The sequence below is a fragment of the Antennarius striatus genome, chromosome 18, assembly GCF_040054535.1.
Source record: "Antennarius striatus isolate MH-2024 chromosome 18, ASM4005453v1, whole genome shotgun sequence".
Lineage (NCBI taxonomy): Eukaryota > Metazoa > Chordata > Actinopteri > Lophiiformes > Antennariidae > Antennarius > Antennarius striatus.
Window position 1 is genome coordinate 12,263,771 of NC_090793.1, and position 18,678 is coordinate 12,282,448.

At 39.2% G+C, this 18,678-nt stretch overlaps 1 protein-coding gene across 2 annotated transcripts in view; it reads right to left on the reverse strand.

Moving 5' to 3' along the window:
• rock1 (Rho-associated, coiled-coil containing protein kinase 1) overlaps positions 1-18,678 on the reverse strand; it is a 34,940-nt gene that overhangs the window by 11,859 nt on the left and 4,403 nt on the right. For both annotated transcript variants that reach the window (XM_068340418.1, XM_068340419.1), the window contains exons 2-10: positions 8,715-8,796; positions 4,897-4,997; positions 4,606-4,743; positions 3,863-4,038; positions 3,126-3,210; positions 2,790-2,934; positions 2,563-2,701; positions 1,842-1,933; positions 811-970 (exon numbers count right to left, since the gene is read on the reverse strand). In XM_068340418.1, the coding sequence (XP_068196519.1) occupies positions 811-970; positions 1,842-1,933; positions 2,563-2,701; positions 2,790-2,934; positions 3,126-3,210; positions 3,863-4,038; positions 4,606-4,743; positions 4,897-4,997; positions 8,715-8,796 (1,118 nt within the window). The remainder of the gene's footprint in view (positions 1-810; positions 971-1,841; positions 1,934-2,562; positions 2,702-2,789; positions 2,935-3,125; positions 3,211-3,862; positions 4,039-4,605; positions 4,744-4,896; positions 4,998-8,714; positions 8,797-18,678) is intronic.

Sequence of the window (18,678 nt, forward strand, 5' to 3'; positions counted from 1 at the left end):
AGGATGTCCTCTAATACAAAGGCTTATTGGACCTAAAAGTATGCATGTGATCCTTTTCCTGAGCCTTTTGCTCATGTTTAATGAGGGCCAAGTTTCAGCTTCCTCAGATAGTGAGATGCTTTCATCTAGGATTTCCTGAAACATGATGGAATCTATCTCGACCGCCAGATACTGCTGGGTTCCAGAGCCTAAGGAGTAAAGCTGTCACAGAGCATTACCAAGCTACTGCTTGGTTCGAGTATTCTCCTCCAATTTTGTTTCATCACTCCATTCACAACAATATTGTGTCACAAAATTTTTGAGCCTTTTTTTAGATAGTTATTACAACTTTGAAGGCCACATAAGTGTTCTTACACAACATCTGATTTGTGTGATTTAAGGGTGATGCCATGCTGTTCAAAACTTTGGAGACAGCAGCAATCAGTAAAAAGCAGCATTTGATATTGAGGATGAAAAAACGTAAATGGGTCAGCAGTAGTTCAGTCCACTGGGTCTTGGGCTAGGGACCGGAGGGTGACTGCTTCAAGACCCACATGAACCAAAAAAGTTCGACTTGATTCCCCTATGGGGATTGAATCAAGGGTTGATTATTGTTATTATTATTATTATTATTATTATCATTGACATATTACTTATTACTTTGCAATTAATGTATTATACACATGTTGCGAATAACTAGAGGACCAATTCTAACATGAAAACAGTGGATTTATATGTATATCATGTCATCCATGCAGTAAATGGACAGTTTGACATGAAAAGAGAATGGCGATAATAAACCCTTGAAGAAACAATGACTGGCAAACTTACTGTTGATTGCTGTAGTAAGTGAAGCCTACAAATGGGAGCTGGTTGCCAACAAAGGCCTTTGGTATGGGGAAGGTCTCCTCCTCCCCCCGATCCTCCTCAATGTCATCAAAGTTACTCGTGTCAACGTCACTGCTCAATTCGGGCACAACTGGGGCAGCCGCTGCAGAAAAAACATGGAACAACAATTAGTCACATATAACAAGTCGCTGTGTGTTAAAGACACAATCATGATACACTCTAAAAATGACCTGCAAGCCTTTGAGCACAGGGGAACATTAAATTCATCATTGCTATTATTTCACTGAACATAGCAATATAAGCCTTGAATGGCAGTTCAGGCCTCAAATCAATATCCTAAATTACCATCACTTATTATGTATACTGATAAATCTGACATTTCATAAACTCACATTAAGTCTTAAGATGTCTTAGTCTTAAAAAGTTAACACAAATCCCCAAAACATTACGTTTTTGTCCTGCTGCCTTTATTTTTTAACACTTTCTGTATGTTAAAAGCCACAGGGTAACAGTATGAGGTACATTAACTTCAAGGTAGACAAAGAAACACAAACTTCAAACACAGCACATTATTTACTTTAAAACAGGAGAAACAAGCCAGTAAGTTGAGCTGGTCAGCCAGCAGAGCAACAGTAGTGGCCAAAACTCAAGCGCTGCTGCCTTAAGTCTTGTGATAACTGAAAAATAAAGGAACTAAATGACTGACAAAACTTATGGAAGTTGCTCATATGTCTAATCTCCCTTTGCTCCTCTATCCAAATCCACAGTAACATTTGTAATTGACCACTTCTCCACTCGGTCTAAAGAAAATGCTGCGTTGTCTCTGAACAGGAATCGTGTTTGGTCCTGGAAAGGATACCGAATGAATGGCTTCTCTACAAGAATTTCCTGTGACTGTCCGTAGTAGGTTAAATGGAAAATATGATTGTTGGCTGAATGATTGCAGTAACAAGTGAGCAGACCATAACAAAAGGCATGAAAGATGTGAACTAAGAAGAGCTAGAAGTTCTTACTCTCTCTGATGTTATCCCATGTCCACTGGTCGTTCTTGAAGAAAGGATGCCTCTTGATCTCGTCTACACCGTTGCGGCCAAGTCGAACATCCCTGTAAGAGTCGGTGAGGGCATGTTTACCTTGATCCGTGATAATGTTAAAAATTATACGCATGATTATAATAATGCCAAAAGAAGCAAGTCTGCACCAAGTGTTTCTCTTCTACCAAATCAATTTAGCTCAAATTTTAACATCACTAGAAATGGTAGATCACATGTATATAACAAATGATCCACACAGGTAAATGTTTAACACGCGGGGGGTTTTTTTCCCTAAAAAATTTCACTCCACTCGTATTGATGCCACTGTCATAGTTGCATATGTGAAAATTACAGTGGGTAGTGTCCAAGACATAAACCACCAGTTATCCAAGGACGATAAGAGGATTTGTTTTAAAAAAAAAAAAAAACATACGGGGAACATTTACCATAAACTGATTGTAATAAACTTTATGTCTCAGAGATTTAAGTATTACAGTGTTGTATTTTCCAATATAACGCAGCTAAAGAACAACCATTTCTTGAATATCCCAAGATTATAGGGCATAAGTATAGTTCAATGAGCACTGTTTCCACTGAATGTCACCAAAGGCGGAAAACAATCAATGCTAAAAAAGGAAATAGTTGTCTCGCGATAAGAGCACACTTCAAATATCCAATGCTCAGTCTGCTGTAATCTAACCTGTCAGTCAGGAAAGCACAGATGAGATTCTTGGCATCATTGGAGATATCGCTGTCATCAGGGAAGGTCAGGGCATTCTTGTGGTTCATAATTTTGCTGTAGGTACCCACCAGGGAGTCTGCATAGAAGGGAGTGTCACCTGATGCACGAGACAAGAACAAGAGTCAGAGGACACAAAAATATAACAGAATGAATGTTAACCAGTTGACTTTCAAGTATGTACTCACCAACTAGCATCTCATACAGAAACACTCCCACTGACCACCAGTCACACTCTCTGCCATAATAGCCATCTCCTCCCTGGGATTTCAGTACCTCAGGTGAAATATAGTCTGGAGTTCCCACTGCTGTGTCACATCGTACCATACCGTCCTAGAGAGGATCAACATTTCCAGTGTTATTGCATTTTCAAAACTGTTACCCTAAAAATAATCCAAAACACAAAAAGCATAGCATAGTTTTTGGGGACCATAGCAATTATCAACACACAAAATAAATATTTTTAAATAAATAGTAACAAATTTAAGGTTTTGATGTAGGTTTTTTTATTCTGAGTGGGATACCTTATTCATCTTCATGCAGGTCCCAAAGTCTGCCAGTTTTAAGTGGCCTACTTTATCTAGCAGCATGTTGTCAGGTTTCACGTCCCTAGAAGAGGAGAAGTCACATATAAATTACGCATTCAATTTGAACATATGACAACAAAACAGGAGCTGGGCTTGCGCTAGCCAATCGCCACTATGCCATAGGCGAAGTAAATTCCAGAGTGGCTACATGGTTTTTAAGCCTGTGTAGCCACACTGGCGTTCTTATTTTTAGTGGGGGAAAAAGGCTACACACACAACGAGCGTTGTTCATCTGCTTCGACACAGAATGTGGCTTTTTGTGGCTTATTCAGCTCTTTTAAACTGAGCCACAGTGGATTAGTCATTCTACCTAAAAATTCAAGATGAGAGCTAAATGAAGCCACTTGAAGCAATAGGTTTCAGGGTTAGTTAAAAGTGCAGAACCATTCTGTAGTATCAGTCGAGTTTGTTTGCTGTACAGTCGATACAGGACCCCCTTGCTTCCAGATTGTAGGAGTTGGTAGGGTTAGGAATGAACATGTTTTTTTTTTAATCTCTCTGCATACATGTATATATACTGTATACACACACAAACACACATATGTGTATGTGTATATATATTCATATATATATATATATATATATATATATATGCAGAGAGATTTAAAAAAAAATCATGTTCTTCATAATAGGACCCCTATAAATGATGACAAGAAAACAGTTTTGGTTTTGACCTGTGAATGAAGCCCATGGAGTGGATTCCATCCAAAGCTAGCACCACCTCAGCTGTGTAAAAGCGGGCCCACTTCTCTGGGACATCATAGTTGCTCATCAAGTTCACTAAGTCGCCACCAGGCATATATTCCATCACCATGTAGAGGTAACGATCATCTTGGAAAGCGAAAAAGAGCTGTGGAACAGAAACATTATGAAATAATAATGTCTACTTAAAATGAATAAAACGAAAAATAAAGGACAATGAAAAATGAGCAAATCTTTTGAGAACTAGTTGCTCACACACAAGGCTAGAGATAAAAAATTTGCTTTGAGATGCTTTTTTTTCTTTCCGATCACATCATATCATTTGGGCGGCAGTAGCTCAGTCCACTAGTCTTGGGCTGGGGACCGGAAGGTGGCTGGTTCAAGACACAGATCAAGCAAAAGAATTCAGAGTGTGAACTGGCAGTGGAGATGTTCCAGTTCAGCACCTGAGTTCTGCCGAGGTTCCCTTGAGCAAGGCACTGTCCCCTTTGTAAGCTGCTCACTTGGCACCCCACGAACTGTCTGCCACTCTATCTCTCATCATCATTTGCATACTACCGGCCCCTTGTGTTTGTGTGCGCGTTTCGGGCCAATACCATATACATATACATATAATGAGGACTAATAACAGATAATTACCCCTAAGGGTAATTAGCCCTAAGGGTAATTACCCTTAGGGGTAATTGTTATAGCCTTAATATTCAACTTTTAATACCTGAACAACCCAGGAGCTGTTGGCAAAAGCCATTATGTCTCTCTCCTCCCAAAAGAAAGCAGAATCTGATCTCTTGATCATCTCGAACTTGCTCAGCAGCTTCATGGCATATACCTTGCTTGTGGCTTTGTGTCTCACCTGAAAAAATTAATGTGATCAGATTAGAGACAAACATAAGAAACACTTACACACTAGCAAGTAATTTTCCTTCTAAAAAAATTTAAAAAAATATAAAAAAAATACTGACAATATAGGAAATATATTCATGCTCTATCAACATGTTTTTCTTACCAACTGCACCTCTCCAAATGCTCCCCTTCCAATAACTTTAACAACCTCATAGTCGACTGCTTTCATGCGTAGATCACGTATTTTACTAATGGTGTCCTTATCTGGGGGAGGGAAAACAAGACAGATGTTCGGAAAAAATTAGTTACACAAAACCCTAAATTTTGTGTGTGTGTGTGTGTGTGTGTGTGTGTGTGTGTGTGTGTGTGTGTGTGTGTGTGTGTGTGTGTGTGTGTGTGTGTGTGTGTGTGTGTGTGTGTAAAATACAGTTTCAAGTGATTACATTTTAAATGAAAGATCTTCTCAATGCTACTTTCTAAAAATAAGTTTTAGCTTATTTTCAGGAAAAGAAAGCTAAAACTTACAACTTTTGTAGACTCGTGAAAATCCCTGAGCGATAACATAAGAAAACAAACTTTTTCTCTCGCCAGGCGGCGCAAATGCCGATGCAAATAGCCAAAGTGACCCAAACGCTCCCAATCATTACATGTGCACTCGATCATGACCTCCTCTCGTCCAATAAAAACAAAGGATTCTATTTTTACAAGCTAAAGCCGTGAATTGGTGTGCGACAAGGAGAGGACGATCGATCGAAAGAAAATGAGAATAGGGTGTTTTATAGTAGACTTTGTGCTAAAATTCTAATTGAACAACAAATGGTGAATGCTGAGAGGGGGTAGGAATGGTAAAGATATTATCAATACTTTTTTGTAGTCTTAGACTTTTGATCCCTATGACTGGCAGGAATAACCGGCGATGCATGTAAATGTGTATTCACCTCACTTGACTTTTTAAATTCAGACTTTTAATTTGTGTTATGGCTCATATCTTGCCAAGAATCAAAATTATTGAAATCAAAGTGTCTAAGTTACAGTTAAAATGTCTTCTAGATGAAGTAAAACTTACAAGTAAACATTAATATTTTGTATGACTGTATCTTCACATAGTGAATGCAAGTTTTCAATTGTTGAATCTCACATTTATACCTGCATAAAGTAGGATAGAAATAAAGATAGTTCAGCTTGAACTGTTGACTTTAGTGTATTTTTGTACGTAAACTGAACAGAAGATTTGGCCCTCAGAATGCAGGAAAACAACCCCATTTTCTTTATCTCGTTCGTCGGTGCAGTGCGCTGCTGTCTTGGACACAGAATGTGGCTTTTTGTGGCTTACTCAATTCTTTTACACTGAGCCACAGTGGCTTAGTCATACTACCTCCTAGTGCAAGCCCAGGTTTCTACTATCTAACATCACTTTACTGCCGCAGAATATCACACAAAACAGGAGCTGGTTTGCAGAGGAGTGACCGGACTATTAGCAAACAGAAAAGAAATATCAGAAAACGCATTAGAGTGAACAGCTGAGATTCCTTCAGGAAAAGTCTGTTACAACAAGAACAGGCCAATTCTCAGTAAGCAACAATTTTAGGGCTCCTAAGGGAGAGAGTTTACACAGTAAGCCAAATTTGGTAATAGATGAACTGCAGGGATAATTTTAAATTTACATGGGTCATAACTGGTACAGGAGCAAATGGAAACGGGGTGTGAGGGTATCCAAGTTTAAGTGAACTAAAAATTAAAATCAAGGCCTGACTTTTATTAGAATTAAAAACTGTACATTGGTTCTTCTGACTATTATCCCTTGTCATTCTAGAAGAGACAAAAAATAGAATTTTATGTTGTAGTCACAACACAGTCTATATATGCATGTTTGTGGGGGGAGGATGATTATTTCCAGTAGATCCTAGTATACAGAGGAAAGAAATCAGCTGAGATGCTCTGTGTGCAAAGCACACTCCATGGTGGGTAGCATTTAGGGCAAAAAGCCCTTTGGGCAAAGCATGCTGCTAAGATAGCTTGTCCATTAGTCCATCAATGTATTTTCAACACTGGACTGCTACACATAAAAGAACTGTACCAAGACTAATTGAGGAAACTCCCCAAGGCAGTTTTAGTTACAGTAGCTTGGGTTGATTACTTACTGAAAAATGTAAATGTATTATTCATACACATAACAAGGTAAGGAAAAGCTTTAAACCTATCAAAAGCCAAAATACAAGATACATATACCCATGTACCCCTGCAAAACAATGAAGGGAACAGTTAAGTTTGGGCATCAGGTTCCATCGGAACCAATAACAAACTAAACAAACTAAATTTCGTGCTCAAGTTTCAGACTCCATGGCGTTGAAAACAGTTTCTATAGCTTCCATTACCCAGTTTGGCTGGGTTGGTCAAGCTGAGAGAGCAGCATGTTTGTTTGTGTGCCACCATCTCCTCCTCGGTCAATCCTGACTAACAGCCAGGAGCACCTCATCTCGATTTGATTAATCAAAATTATGTCTTTCTTTTATTGTCAGTAAGTTATGGTAAGCCCAATAACTAAACTTTGTTAACCCCAAATACTGAAATATATATATATTTTACAGATGAATGTCTACAGAATGCTACCAGTTTTGCATGCTAGCCATTTCGATGCCGCTAAGTCAGTGGCAGTGATTGCACAATACACAAATGTATTGATTCATGATAGATCAGTCTTTCACCCATTCATCACAGAATGGCTTGTGAAAGGTTTGTTGAAAAAAAAAAAAGCAGGATGTTACAGTGGTCACAAAAGTTTTGTTAATCTTTTTTCACAAATAAGGAATAAACATTTTTACAATTTCTAAGTTCTTTTAATGACTGATAAAAGTAATTTCTGCATTTCGTTTATAGTTCAAATAACTGCACGTGAAAAATGTTAGTAGATTTCAATGTTATGTGTATTTAACCCAGAGCCAGCTGTTGATGTTAACGATCCACTGTACGGTGCTATAGCATATAGATCACCTTTAGAGCAAAAGACAAAGAGGAGGAGGGGTAATTATTGTTGGTGAGAGGCAGAGTTGTCATCTGACAGATTGTCACAACTACTGCTATCTTCATTACCCTCTTGCTTGATCATCCATGATAAAATGTAAATTATCCAAAGTACGAAGTGTGACCCTCTGAGATGCTCACAGAGACAACAACAAACAAGAACAAGAGGGGGAGCTGAGTGCTGGAGATGCACGAAACGCAGTAATGCTGCTCAATGGGAGATGAGAACTACCTGTCTAGATTGAAATTTAATATGCAGACTTATAAACACTATAGGTTCCAAGAGGTCGTTTCATAAGCTGAATTGTTTGCAAGTCGTTATAAATTAAAGTTCATTCTGTAATTGTGCAAACAAACTGAGGGGGAGATGAGCGAGGGAGGCGAGTGTTGGAAATGCACATATAGAAGAACGGTGATGCGCAGCAGGGGTTACGGCAGTAAGTAGAACTACATATATAACAACTCATGGGCAATTCAGCTTACCAACACTCTCTCAGAACCTATTGTGCTTGTAAGTTGGTTACTGTCTGTACTGGGGCAAATATTCTCACATGGCAGCTGCTATTTCCTTGGCATGTTAATGCCACAATTTAGGCAGTTATAAGATTTGCTAAGGAGGGATAAATTATGTCTCACTATCGGCATTGTAATTTTGTGGTGTTTTGTAAAGCATGGCTATGGAGGTTCCCCACTCTGTGCTTAGAAAAAGAGAATCCATCATTAAATGCATCATGTGGGTCACCAGCTATTTATTAGAGCCCGTTTGTTGGGGACGCGAAGCAGCAGACACCTATTGTTTCCAGGCCTGCATAAAGGCAGTGACCCAAAAACAGCCTTCTTTTCTGGGCTTTGGCTCATACCCATATCTAACAGGGCCGACAAACACAACTGGTTCAAATGAGGTCAGATCATCTTTAAAAGGGGGGCTATCAGGGAAAAAGCTTGATGTGAGCTACTTACATCTATTCAAAAAGTTGTCAATGCTCTTGTTTTTCCTCAAGGCAGGAAAGTCAAGGTCATACACCAGAGCGTCCAGGCCATCCTGAGGACAGAGTAGAAGGGTTAATGCACAAGCAAACAGCTTTAGTTAAATAGAACAACTTCAAAAATGCAAGCAAGTCCCATCAGGATGCTGAATGAATGGTTTATATTATTTCAGATATCCAGATTTTAGTACCACTATAAACCTTCAGCTTTGAAAATTGAGTAATAACAAAAGGCATCTCAGAATAGGTCTTGCTCTAGATAGTACAATGCTCAGTTTAAATTTTATTTAAACACTGATAAATTATTAATTTATGCTCTTCGGGTTTTTAAATGCACATTTTCATCTGAGTATATACATTCTAAGAAAGGATATTAGTTGGGTTACAATGGCATATATTCCCAGTATGTCACTAGTTGTAATTAGAGTTCCCTTTGCAAAAAGGCAACTTTTTGCTCATATTTACACTTAATATGAAATATGAGCAAAATTTGCCTTTTTGAAAATAGACGTGTTTAGTATCAATGTTTGCAGTCTTATTTCTTAGTAAAATGGGAGCAGTCCTTGAGAGCAAAACCATGCTTGATTTTTTTTTTAATATATAAAAGGCTGAATAGCCAATGCTCTCCCAGTGTTCTCGTTTGCGTGCATCCTTGTGTCTCTGATTTTTTGACAGGGCTGCACGATCGTCAGACAGCGTGCATCCCGGGGACGCAAGTTTTAAATGCACTTCCATTCGACAAAACACAGTATTTACAATTTTCCATTTCTCCACTTAAATGCCGAACCCGGAATTCGCCATTATATTTTGATTTCGCGTGAGAAACTCGCGTGAATTTGTCGTCACAAGACTCACCTGTGACGGCAACAGAACGTCTGCTCGTTTTACACACAGCAGTGAGAGCAAGAAGTTAGTTAGACCCTCCAGAGAAAACATAAGCTGTTGTTTGTGCTTGGAGAGCGATCACCTAAGGGGGAGTTCGTTCAGGCTACTGTAGCATTGTGTGGTCATGTCCTAGCTCAGAGCTACACACTGAAAGTTCCTCACAAACTGTTGAACTCAGTTAGCATTTGTTTTAATAACTATTAGAACCGGCCTGCAGGCAAAATCCGCCCGCTGGTGTTTTGCACGCACCAACACCACTTTTCCCACAATGCAACAGTAGCGGATGTCACTTCAGCGTAGCAAGCGGGCTTATGTTTCAATGAATATCAGCTGTCAGAGTGGAGGTTGAATTTAGCTACTCTCCTCAAAAATGGCTAATGGGAAGGTGGACACTGAAAGCAGGGGGTTTCAAACCCAGTGGGAGTCAAAGTAAAAGGTAAACCTGCATGTCTTCTGCTGAGTTTGCACGTTTCATCTCCGACACAATGCCACAGCTGTACGTCTAAACTGCTGGGACGCTCTATCTGTTTAGCAGCACAGATCTATGTGAACAATTGTTCTCTCTGATGAAGCTGAACAAAACATCAGACAGGAGCCGTCTGAGTGATAAACACCTTTACTCAATCATGAGGATTTCCTCAGCTCAGAGCCTGACCCCAAACATTGATGAACTTGTAAAAAAGATGAGACACCATCAAATATCAGGGTTAGCCTAAGGCAACTGAGCATTACACAGCAGTAACATATTTTCAGTTTTAAAATCAGTAAATTTTTTACATTTGATTTACAAGATGTGATGTCTCTTTCAAGGAAGTATTGTTTTGTCTGTGCGCCACAGATTTTTGTATTTATTTATTTCAGTTAAATGGACTCAGGGAAAATTGCAGATAAGAGCCCTGAGAAAGACATGATCTCTGAGCTCACCGTCACCTACAATCTGTTCTTTCCTGAATCACAAATGATCTCATGTTAAATTATGACAGTTTTATTTGAATCTCTGAACAAAACAATGGCACATGGTGAATCAGCAGTTTAGATGAGGTAAGAAATCCTCTTAAGTAATTTTTCTGCTTCTGCTCAGCAGTTGAGGTCAGCACTATACTCCTTCCATGAGGCATAAAATAGGCAAGCACCCTGTGGAATGGTTGGAAGAGAGGAAAAAGTTCCCTGGGAGGGGAAAAGGAAAAAAAACAGGAGGTGCAGAATGGCTGCTATGAAGAACAAAAGAACCATAGATGTTCACAAGAACAGAACATGTGATTGATGCACATGTCTGCCATGAAAGCCATCGTCTACTGAACTTAAAACTTTCAGAAGTCACTTTTAGAAAGGAGACTTTACAAAACAGACCATGGGCTGGGAGAGAAAAGAGTCTTGTTGGCGACAAAGTACCCAGCCAGCCTGCACTGGAAAAAAGCTGAAGAACTGAGTCCTTCAGGACCCTAATCACAAGGCTCTGTACTCAGCAATGCACGTTTGCATAACTTCCTGCCACAGAGCACTCTGGACAGCCACAGTAGCATTCCTTAACAGGACTGTACACGTCAGAGAGCTATTTTAGGTATGTGGCCAAACAAGTTCCCAACAAAAAGTAAAGGAAGGGGGGGGGGGCATCCTAAGTGCAGAGTCGCATAATGCACCCTTTTTTTCAGTCTGCACCAGTTTACAGTATAAGGGAGAGGAGGGAGGTGGGAATCTGGTGAATATAGAGCTGGCTGGTCACCCAACAGAAAGTAAAAAAGTAAAAAACAAAGACGGCCATGACTAGTGAGGTGTTATAAAAACATACTGCATAGAAAAGAACATACAGTAATTGCTAAATAATTTTTTTTAAAAACTGTTCAATATTTAATACTAGTAATTTGAAGCAGTATGAGGGTGTAGCGCTGTGTGAGCAACAGGTGTTCCAGGTTTGAATTATTGAAATAGATCCTTCAATAAGAATTAAAAAAATACTTAAACTCTCTTCCGATATTACAATAAAACAAAAATTCTAAATATGTCAAATGTCAATATTGTATTTTTTTAAAGATGCGGTATCTTCAAAGTATTGATATTTTGATTTAGCTGGGATATGGGGTGGTTGGAGCATGTTCACAGAAAATAAAACAGCATTTCAATACAATAATACCTTACAATGACCCATAAAGGAATGAATTACAGGTTCATTATAATGGATTTGCGAAGTGAAAGTGTGAACACAGATGTCTCTCTTGAGATAATAATAATAATAATAAACATGTACATTTCCTGTTTGAAAAAATTTCAGAATGAAAAAAAAGATACAGTGCGCCCTTGCGCATCAAAACTTGTGACGTCACCTCATTGCGGATTTTTGGTAGGCGTTCCGTGAGTCTCGGACTTGTGAGACACAAAAGTGCTTTAAACAATCAATAAGACTGTGGGAAATGGTAATACAGATAGATGGTAGTTTATATCAGTATGGGGAGGGTCATAAATGTTTAAATTACCATAAATAATAGTTTGTCGCTATGTCACGGAATTCGTTATTCGCATGTGGTTCCTGAAACGCATTATTTGTTAAAAAATTATTATCTCTCTCAAACAATATCTTTCCATTCGAACATCAAGTTCATTTTAGACCTTTCCTGAGATCTGGTTATCGTATTGATATAGAATTGATTTAACAGGTTTTTATTTTCAATAACAATGAATGAAATAAAACAAGATAAATTGATGGTGTACCTATTACTGTTTAACAACTGAAGTATGTGTTTGCACTGGTGGTGGAGGAAGAATCTTAATCCAAAAATAGGATTTAACTTGGGCAGAGCTCAATGAACAGACAAATGTTTGTGTATATAACTATGCACAAACTACAAAAAAAACGACTGGTACAAATGGAACAGCCAATAACGGCAACAAAACACTGAAGGCTCAGGATTAATGACAAAGCTCTTTCTTAGCTAGCAATTTCAAAAAGGTGAAACTCTTCTACCACTACTTGCAGCTCTGAAATTCCTATAGGCTGAGGCATTTTTAATCTAGTAGAGGAAAAGAGTACCACAGGTAAGAAACAGACTGCAAAGAATGCTGCACATAAATAGCAATACAGTACAGTGAAAATATTGATGAAATATGCGGCATTCAAATATGCCACACACAATTATCCACATTACTAGAAATAGAGGAACAAAAGCAAACATTTGTCTCAGTGTGACAATCATTGGGTGGTGAGCAGCAACAGGTCAAGTTACCCTATGTAACAGTACGTATGTGGAAAAAATGGTGGGACAACAAGCCAAGACCTCTTAGGACTCCATGTTATCCTGTTTCTGCTGATGCTGCTTCAGCTAGAGGGTGACACATCCTGAGGATTACTACAAATTACACTATTAATGTAACACGATGATAATATTTAAAAAGAGTATAGTTTGACAAAAAGCAAAAGTCAGTGGTTGACATTACATATGGCAATTATTTAGCTTTAGGAAAGTTAAGTCCACACATACACAGACACACACAAAACAACACAAGAGCTCTTTTCCAGACATTAAAGTCTGAGTTGAAGTTTCCATGGGAGACTCAGCCACATCATCCCTTTCTGCATGCCAGCACAAGGCATGTGGACTGACATAACGCGAGCCCAACTTCTCACTTCCTTTTCTGCCACCTCTCCAAGACAGTATACTTTCCACATGTGAGCAACTGTATAGCCAGTCATTCAGTTTGCCTTGAAAATGAAGGCACTTTGACTGTAAACACAAATGTGACCATACAAGTCTGGGCTTGCACTAGGAAGTAGTATGACCAAGCCACTGTGGCTCAGCGTAAAAGAATTGAGTAAGCCACAAAAGCCACACTCTATGTCCAAGACAGTGGCGCAGCGTACTGACAACCAATGCTTGTCGCGGGGGGCGAGCGTATGGGGGATACCCCCCCCCACAGGGCGGGTACGGGGGGCCTCCCCTGGAAATTTTTTAGAAAATAGGGTTGTTTTCCTGCATTCTGAGGGCAAAATCTGCTGTTCAGTTTACCAACAAAAATACACTAAAGTCAACAGTTCAAGCTCAACTATCTTTATTTCTATTGTACTTTATGCAAGTATAAATGTGAGATTCAACAATTGAAAACTTGCATTCACTATTTGAAGATACAGATATACAAAATATTACTCAATGTTTACTTGTAAGTTTTACTTAGACTAGAAGACTTTTAACTTTGACCACCACCAAAACCATTGGTATGCCATAGTTTAGTTTAGTTTTTTTTAAATTCGATAAGATTTTTCATTTCAATTTAAAAAGGCATGAAAAATAGCAAATGAGGTGAATACACAATTACATACATCGATGGTTATTCCTGCCGGTCATAGGGATTAAAAGTCTAAGACTACAAAAAAGTATTGATAATATCTTTCATTTACCCTCTGATCGGTCTGTCACCACTCCTACCCCCTCTCAGCATTCACCATTTGTTGTTCAATTAGAATTTTAACGCAAAATCTACTATAAAACACTGGATTCTTAATTTCTTTCGATCGATTTTCCTCGCCTTGTCGTACACCAAATTTGCAGGTTTAGCTTGTAAAAATAGAATAGAATCATTTTGTTTTTCATTGGACGACAGGAGGTCATGACTCGAGTGCATATTTAATAATCGGGAGCCTTTGGGTCATTTCGGCTATTTCCGTCGGCATGCGGAAATAGCGGCGCTAGCGAGCGGCGCTAGTGAACGGCGCTAGCGATCGAAAAAGTTGTTTTAGCCTTTTTTCCATAATGGCTAGTGCAACCCCAGCAAGTCAGTGAAGCTATTCTAAGCACGTAATAAATACCATACTGTTAAAAACACAGGTACAGGCACATAAAAAACAGTGGAAATCTAATAGATTAGCATTTTACGCAACAACCTACCTACTAATTCTGCTCACTGATAAGTGGTACATTTCTCTAAATAGCAGTGTAAAGTCTTAAATTTCTAATCCACCACCTTCAATAAGACTGATGGGATGCACGTCTTCAGCTGTCATACGTGAAAATATAACTGTGTGTTTGTCATATTTAGTATCAAATAGACTTTGCATGAACTGTTAATGGATTAATTTTTTTTACTGCTGCTGCTTTTCTTGGACATGTGATAACATACTTTTACTTGGCAGAGATTGCACTTCAGGACATGGAATTCCATGCTAGACTTTGGCAGCTGCACCATGTTTGTCATCTGCCCTCTGGTAATATTGCATTCTTTTTTTTAAAGCAGTTGCAAACAGAATGCAGGTGTACCGCTGCTACCTCCTGGCAGTAGTGATGAATTATTAACATTTAAGGGTATTAAAGGTTTATAATAAAAAGAAAACTTTAGTTTTATGATTGCATAATTACTCATTCATCTTCAAACCATTTAATCCGCCGTCGCGGGTTGCTGGAGCCTATCCCAGCTGATTGGGGTTGTGAGGCAGGGTACACTCCTGGCTCAACGGCAGTGTACTGTGGAGCCACACATAGAAACAGACAAACACTCACGCACACCCTCACACCTAAGGGCAATTTTGGACCTGCCAATTCACCTGAAGTGCATGTATTTTGGAGGTGGGAGGATGCCGGACAACCCGGAGAGAACCCACGCACACAGGGAGAACATGCAAACTAGGCAGAGTGAGCGCGAACCTGGAACTGCCTTGCTGTGTGGCAACAGCGCTACCCACTGCGCCACCATGCTGCCCTATTCAAACATCGAGATCCATGCTTTGAATCTGATAGTATTTATCTGATTTGGGTTTTCTAAATGTTAAAGATTTTAAACCCAATGCAGAAATGCACGTTTTGTCAACCAAACTCATTCTCCATACTCTTGCTAACCTTAATATCTACTGACAGGAAATCCCACTCACCAAAAAGAGACTGCACAATAAAAGCAGAAGTGGCAAAACAAGGGCATTCCATTTCCTTATGAGGTCCTGCTGAACAAGAATCAATGTCAAACACTTTCATGTCAAAATATAATTCAGCTATTCTAACAATGGAGAGCACTCACGTGTTCTGGATTCTTAAGAAAGGGAAAATAACTCATGCCATGCTTGCTCTGTCCAAAATATCTGACCTCATCCTGACAAATAACCACCTTATTATACATCAACCATCTTAACAAGACATGGTTCCCATGGTCTTCTGTAAGTGGGCCAATCTAATGGCTAATCTAATGTAAGCCTGGAGAAAGAATATTTGACAGAAAATAAGAATCTAAGGTTTGATAGGTGAATCAAGGGTAAAAGGATCTTTTGTTAAAAGACTTCTAAAATTTAAGTGTGAATTCCTTCAGATAGTCAGTTGAAGGAATGCAGAGCTACAAATAGCTCAAACAATTGTTGTTCCCATTGTTGAACAGCAGATGAGAGCAGTTTTCAATGGAGAGTCATGAACATTTCTGACAGACATGGATCAAAAGCTTACCAGAACCTCAGGCTAAAATACCTATTTTTCAGAACAATGATAAAATGCAGATTCATGATTCAAGAATCCAAATACAGATTAAATGTGCATTAATAGTTCTTACAACACCTTCCAGGTAAGGATTGTCCATTAAGATGAAGGTCGCTACAACAAGGACAGAAACTCTGGCTGCGACCGAAGATGAATAGACCAACAAAAGCACAGAAAAGGGAGAGTATTGAAAATTTGAAGGTTAATGAAAGAAGGTAAAAGGGGTTTATCAGTATTTAGTTGACTCTCTTTATATGTGATAATTTCCTTTAAATGCCCAAAGTACAGAACCTGAATTGTATGGAAAATGTGAAGCATTCTGATGGTGGTAATAGCACCATTATTAGAAAAGAACAAATATTCTTTTTAAAAAAACCTAACAATTTAATTTCATAGCTTCTTTGCTACACAGTACTGTTGATCATTAGATACAAACTTTACTTGCTCAGATTATAGTAAAAAAAAAAACTGGCGGATTTGAAGCTGCAAATCTGATTCCAAGGTATTTATTGTTATTCATTTAATAAAGCAAAGGTGTTATCTGAGAATGTCCTAGATTGATAGATCAATACTTGATTAATCTGGAGGAAATTGTGTAGTACCACTGTTCTTAGGCTGCCTTAAGACCTCAGGCAAATCGGATACCAATCAATTTCCTTTCACATCCGAATGTGTCCAAATGCGATCTTACTCTCAGAGTAAGATATATTATCAGACTGGGCTATATTATCTGACAGGTTGCCGTAGCAACGATGTTGCGGCGGAGGCGTCGTTCAGAGCTTGTAATGTGTGAGGTCATATACCGTAATTTCCGCACTATAAGGCGCACCTAAAATCCTACAATTTTCTCATAAACCCGTAGTGCGCCTTATAATCCGGTGCATTTTATATATGGATTAATATTCATATTAATATTGGTTAAAAACATGATCGCTGAAAAAAAGCCGGCAGCCAGTCATGCTGCACACCGCCGGCCTACGCCAGAGTGCCGAAGTCCCGGCTCTGACTGAGCTGCTCTCAGACGGTAGAGCAGACTGTAGGAGCACCAGTGATTATGTAGCAAAACATAAGGAACTTTCAACAATTCTATTAATAAAGTTTGACTGACTGACTGATCTCAGTATTTCCTAACTATTTGGCGTCGTAAATAACCCACTTTAAACTTAATTGGTCTTAAAAATGCCATTGTGCTGTCATCTGGAATCTAGTGACGGTCCATTCTATTAGTCTGTGGAAACACACGGAGAAACTGGCATAAAGGTGAATGAAAGACCCTCAAAGCTGAACTTCCAGTCTTTTCTGAAATTTCAAGAGCAGAGTCACTGCTAGACAAAGTGGTCTGGTGTGCTGCAAATGATTTACAAATGTAGTTGATAGCTCTGGGCGGGCGGTGGAGGGGCAAATTCAGTCTTGTGTATTCTGTCTGCAGCGATATGCTGTGAGATTCACAACGGTGAGACACCGACGATAAAGTCAGTTCTAGGAGTAAAACAGTGTCATATTTGCCAGTAAATTAGCAGCCTGACATTAAAAACTAGTTAAACAATTGTTTAGGACACAACAGCAAATAGCTGCACCTCACCTCCGACTGGACTACCAATTGATCGAAGCAATATTTAATTAATAAATGAAGACGAACGTCGGAGCTTAAATATCTGCTTCGAACTTCAGATCAGGAAATAATCTGCTCTGTTCGCACTGACTGCACTCCTAATGAATTTAACCAGTTTTTAATGTCAGGTTTAATATGCGTGTTGACTTCTTTCTAAGGTGGCAAAGTGATCAAGTGATCAGGTTTCCTTGATGAGGCTCAGAATGGCTTATTGACATAACAATAGGGGCTATTCAAAGGTAGTCAGGAAGTCATGAAAGCAATCATGACTGCCTGAGCAGCGCGGCTCTATCTAGTGGACGGATTGCGCAACTACAGTATATCAAATAATTATTTTTTTATTGTATGCGCATTATAATCCGGTGCGCCTTATATATGAAATAAATTACAAAACAAACAAATTATTGAGGGTGCGCCTTATTAGTCAGGTGCGCCTTATAGTGCAGAAAATACCGTAATTGCGACAGTGGCAACAACAACAAAGATGAATATGGAGGCTGGTTACGTTAGGGCAGTGGTCCCCAAACTAAGGCCCGCGGGCCAGATGCAGTCCGGCTCCACAATTGGCACGGCCCCCTGAACAGTACCAGAAAACTGCCCCCCCTTGACATAATGGTTCCACAGCTGATCGATCCGGAGTGGAAATGACACCTTTCATCTTTAACAGATGTGACAAAAATGCTGAATAGCTGTGACTAGTAGCTACGAGGCCAGGGGGAACTGATTTGCGACATGTATTCCCACTTAAAATAATATGAGGTGAAACTAGTGCTGGTTTTGGAACCAGTGAAAAAGCACAACTTCATCCATCTTCCTGCTACCTAAAACCTCTCTGCTGAGAACCCAGCGGTCGTGTTCCCAGCTGAAAGGTGTTTGGAAGCACTGGAAATGCTGAAGGCGGAGTTTGGTGTGTGATTCCATGAACTACATGTTAATGCAAAAGAAGTCTGTCTTTTCCAAAATCCCTTTCGTGCCGACATCGATGAAGTCAAGCCTTCTTA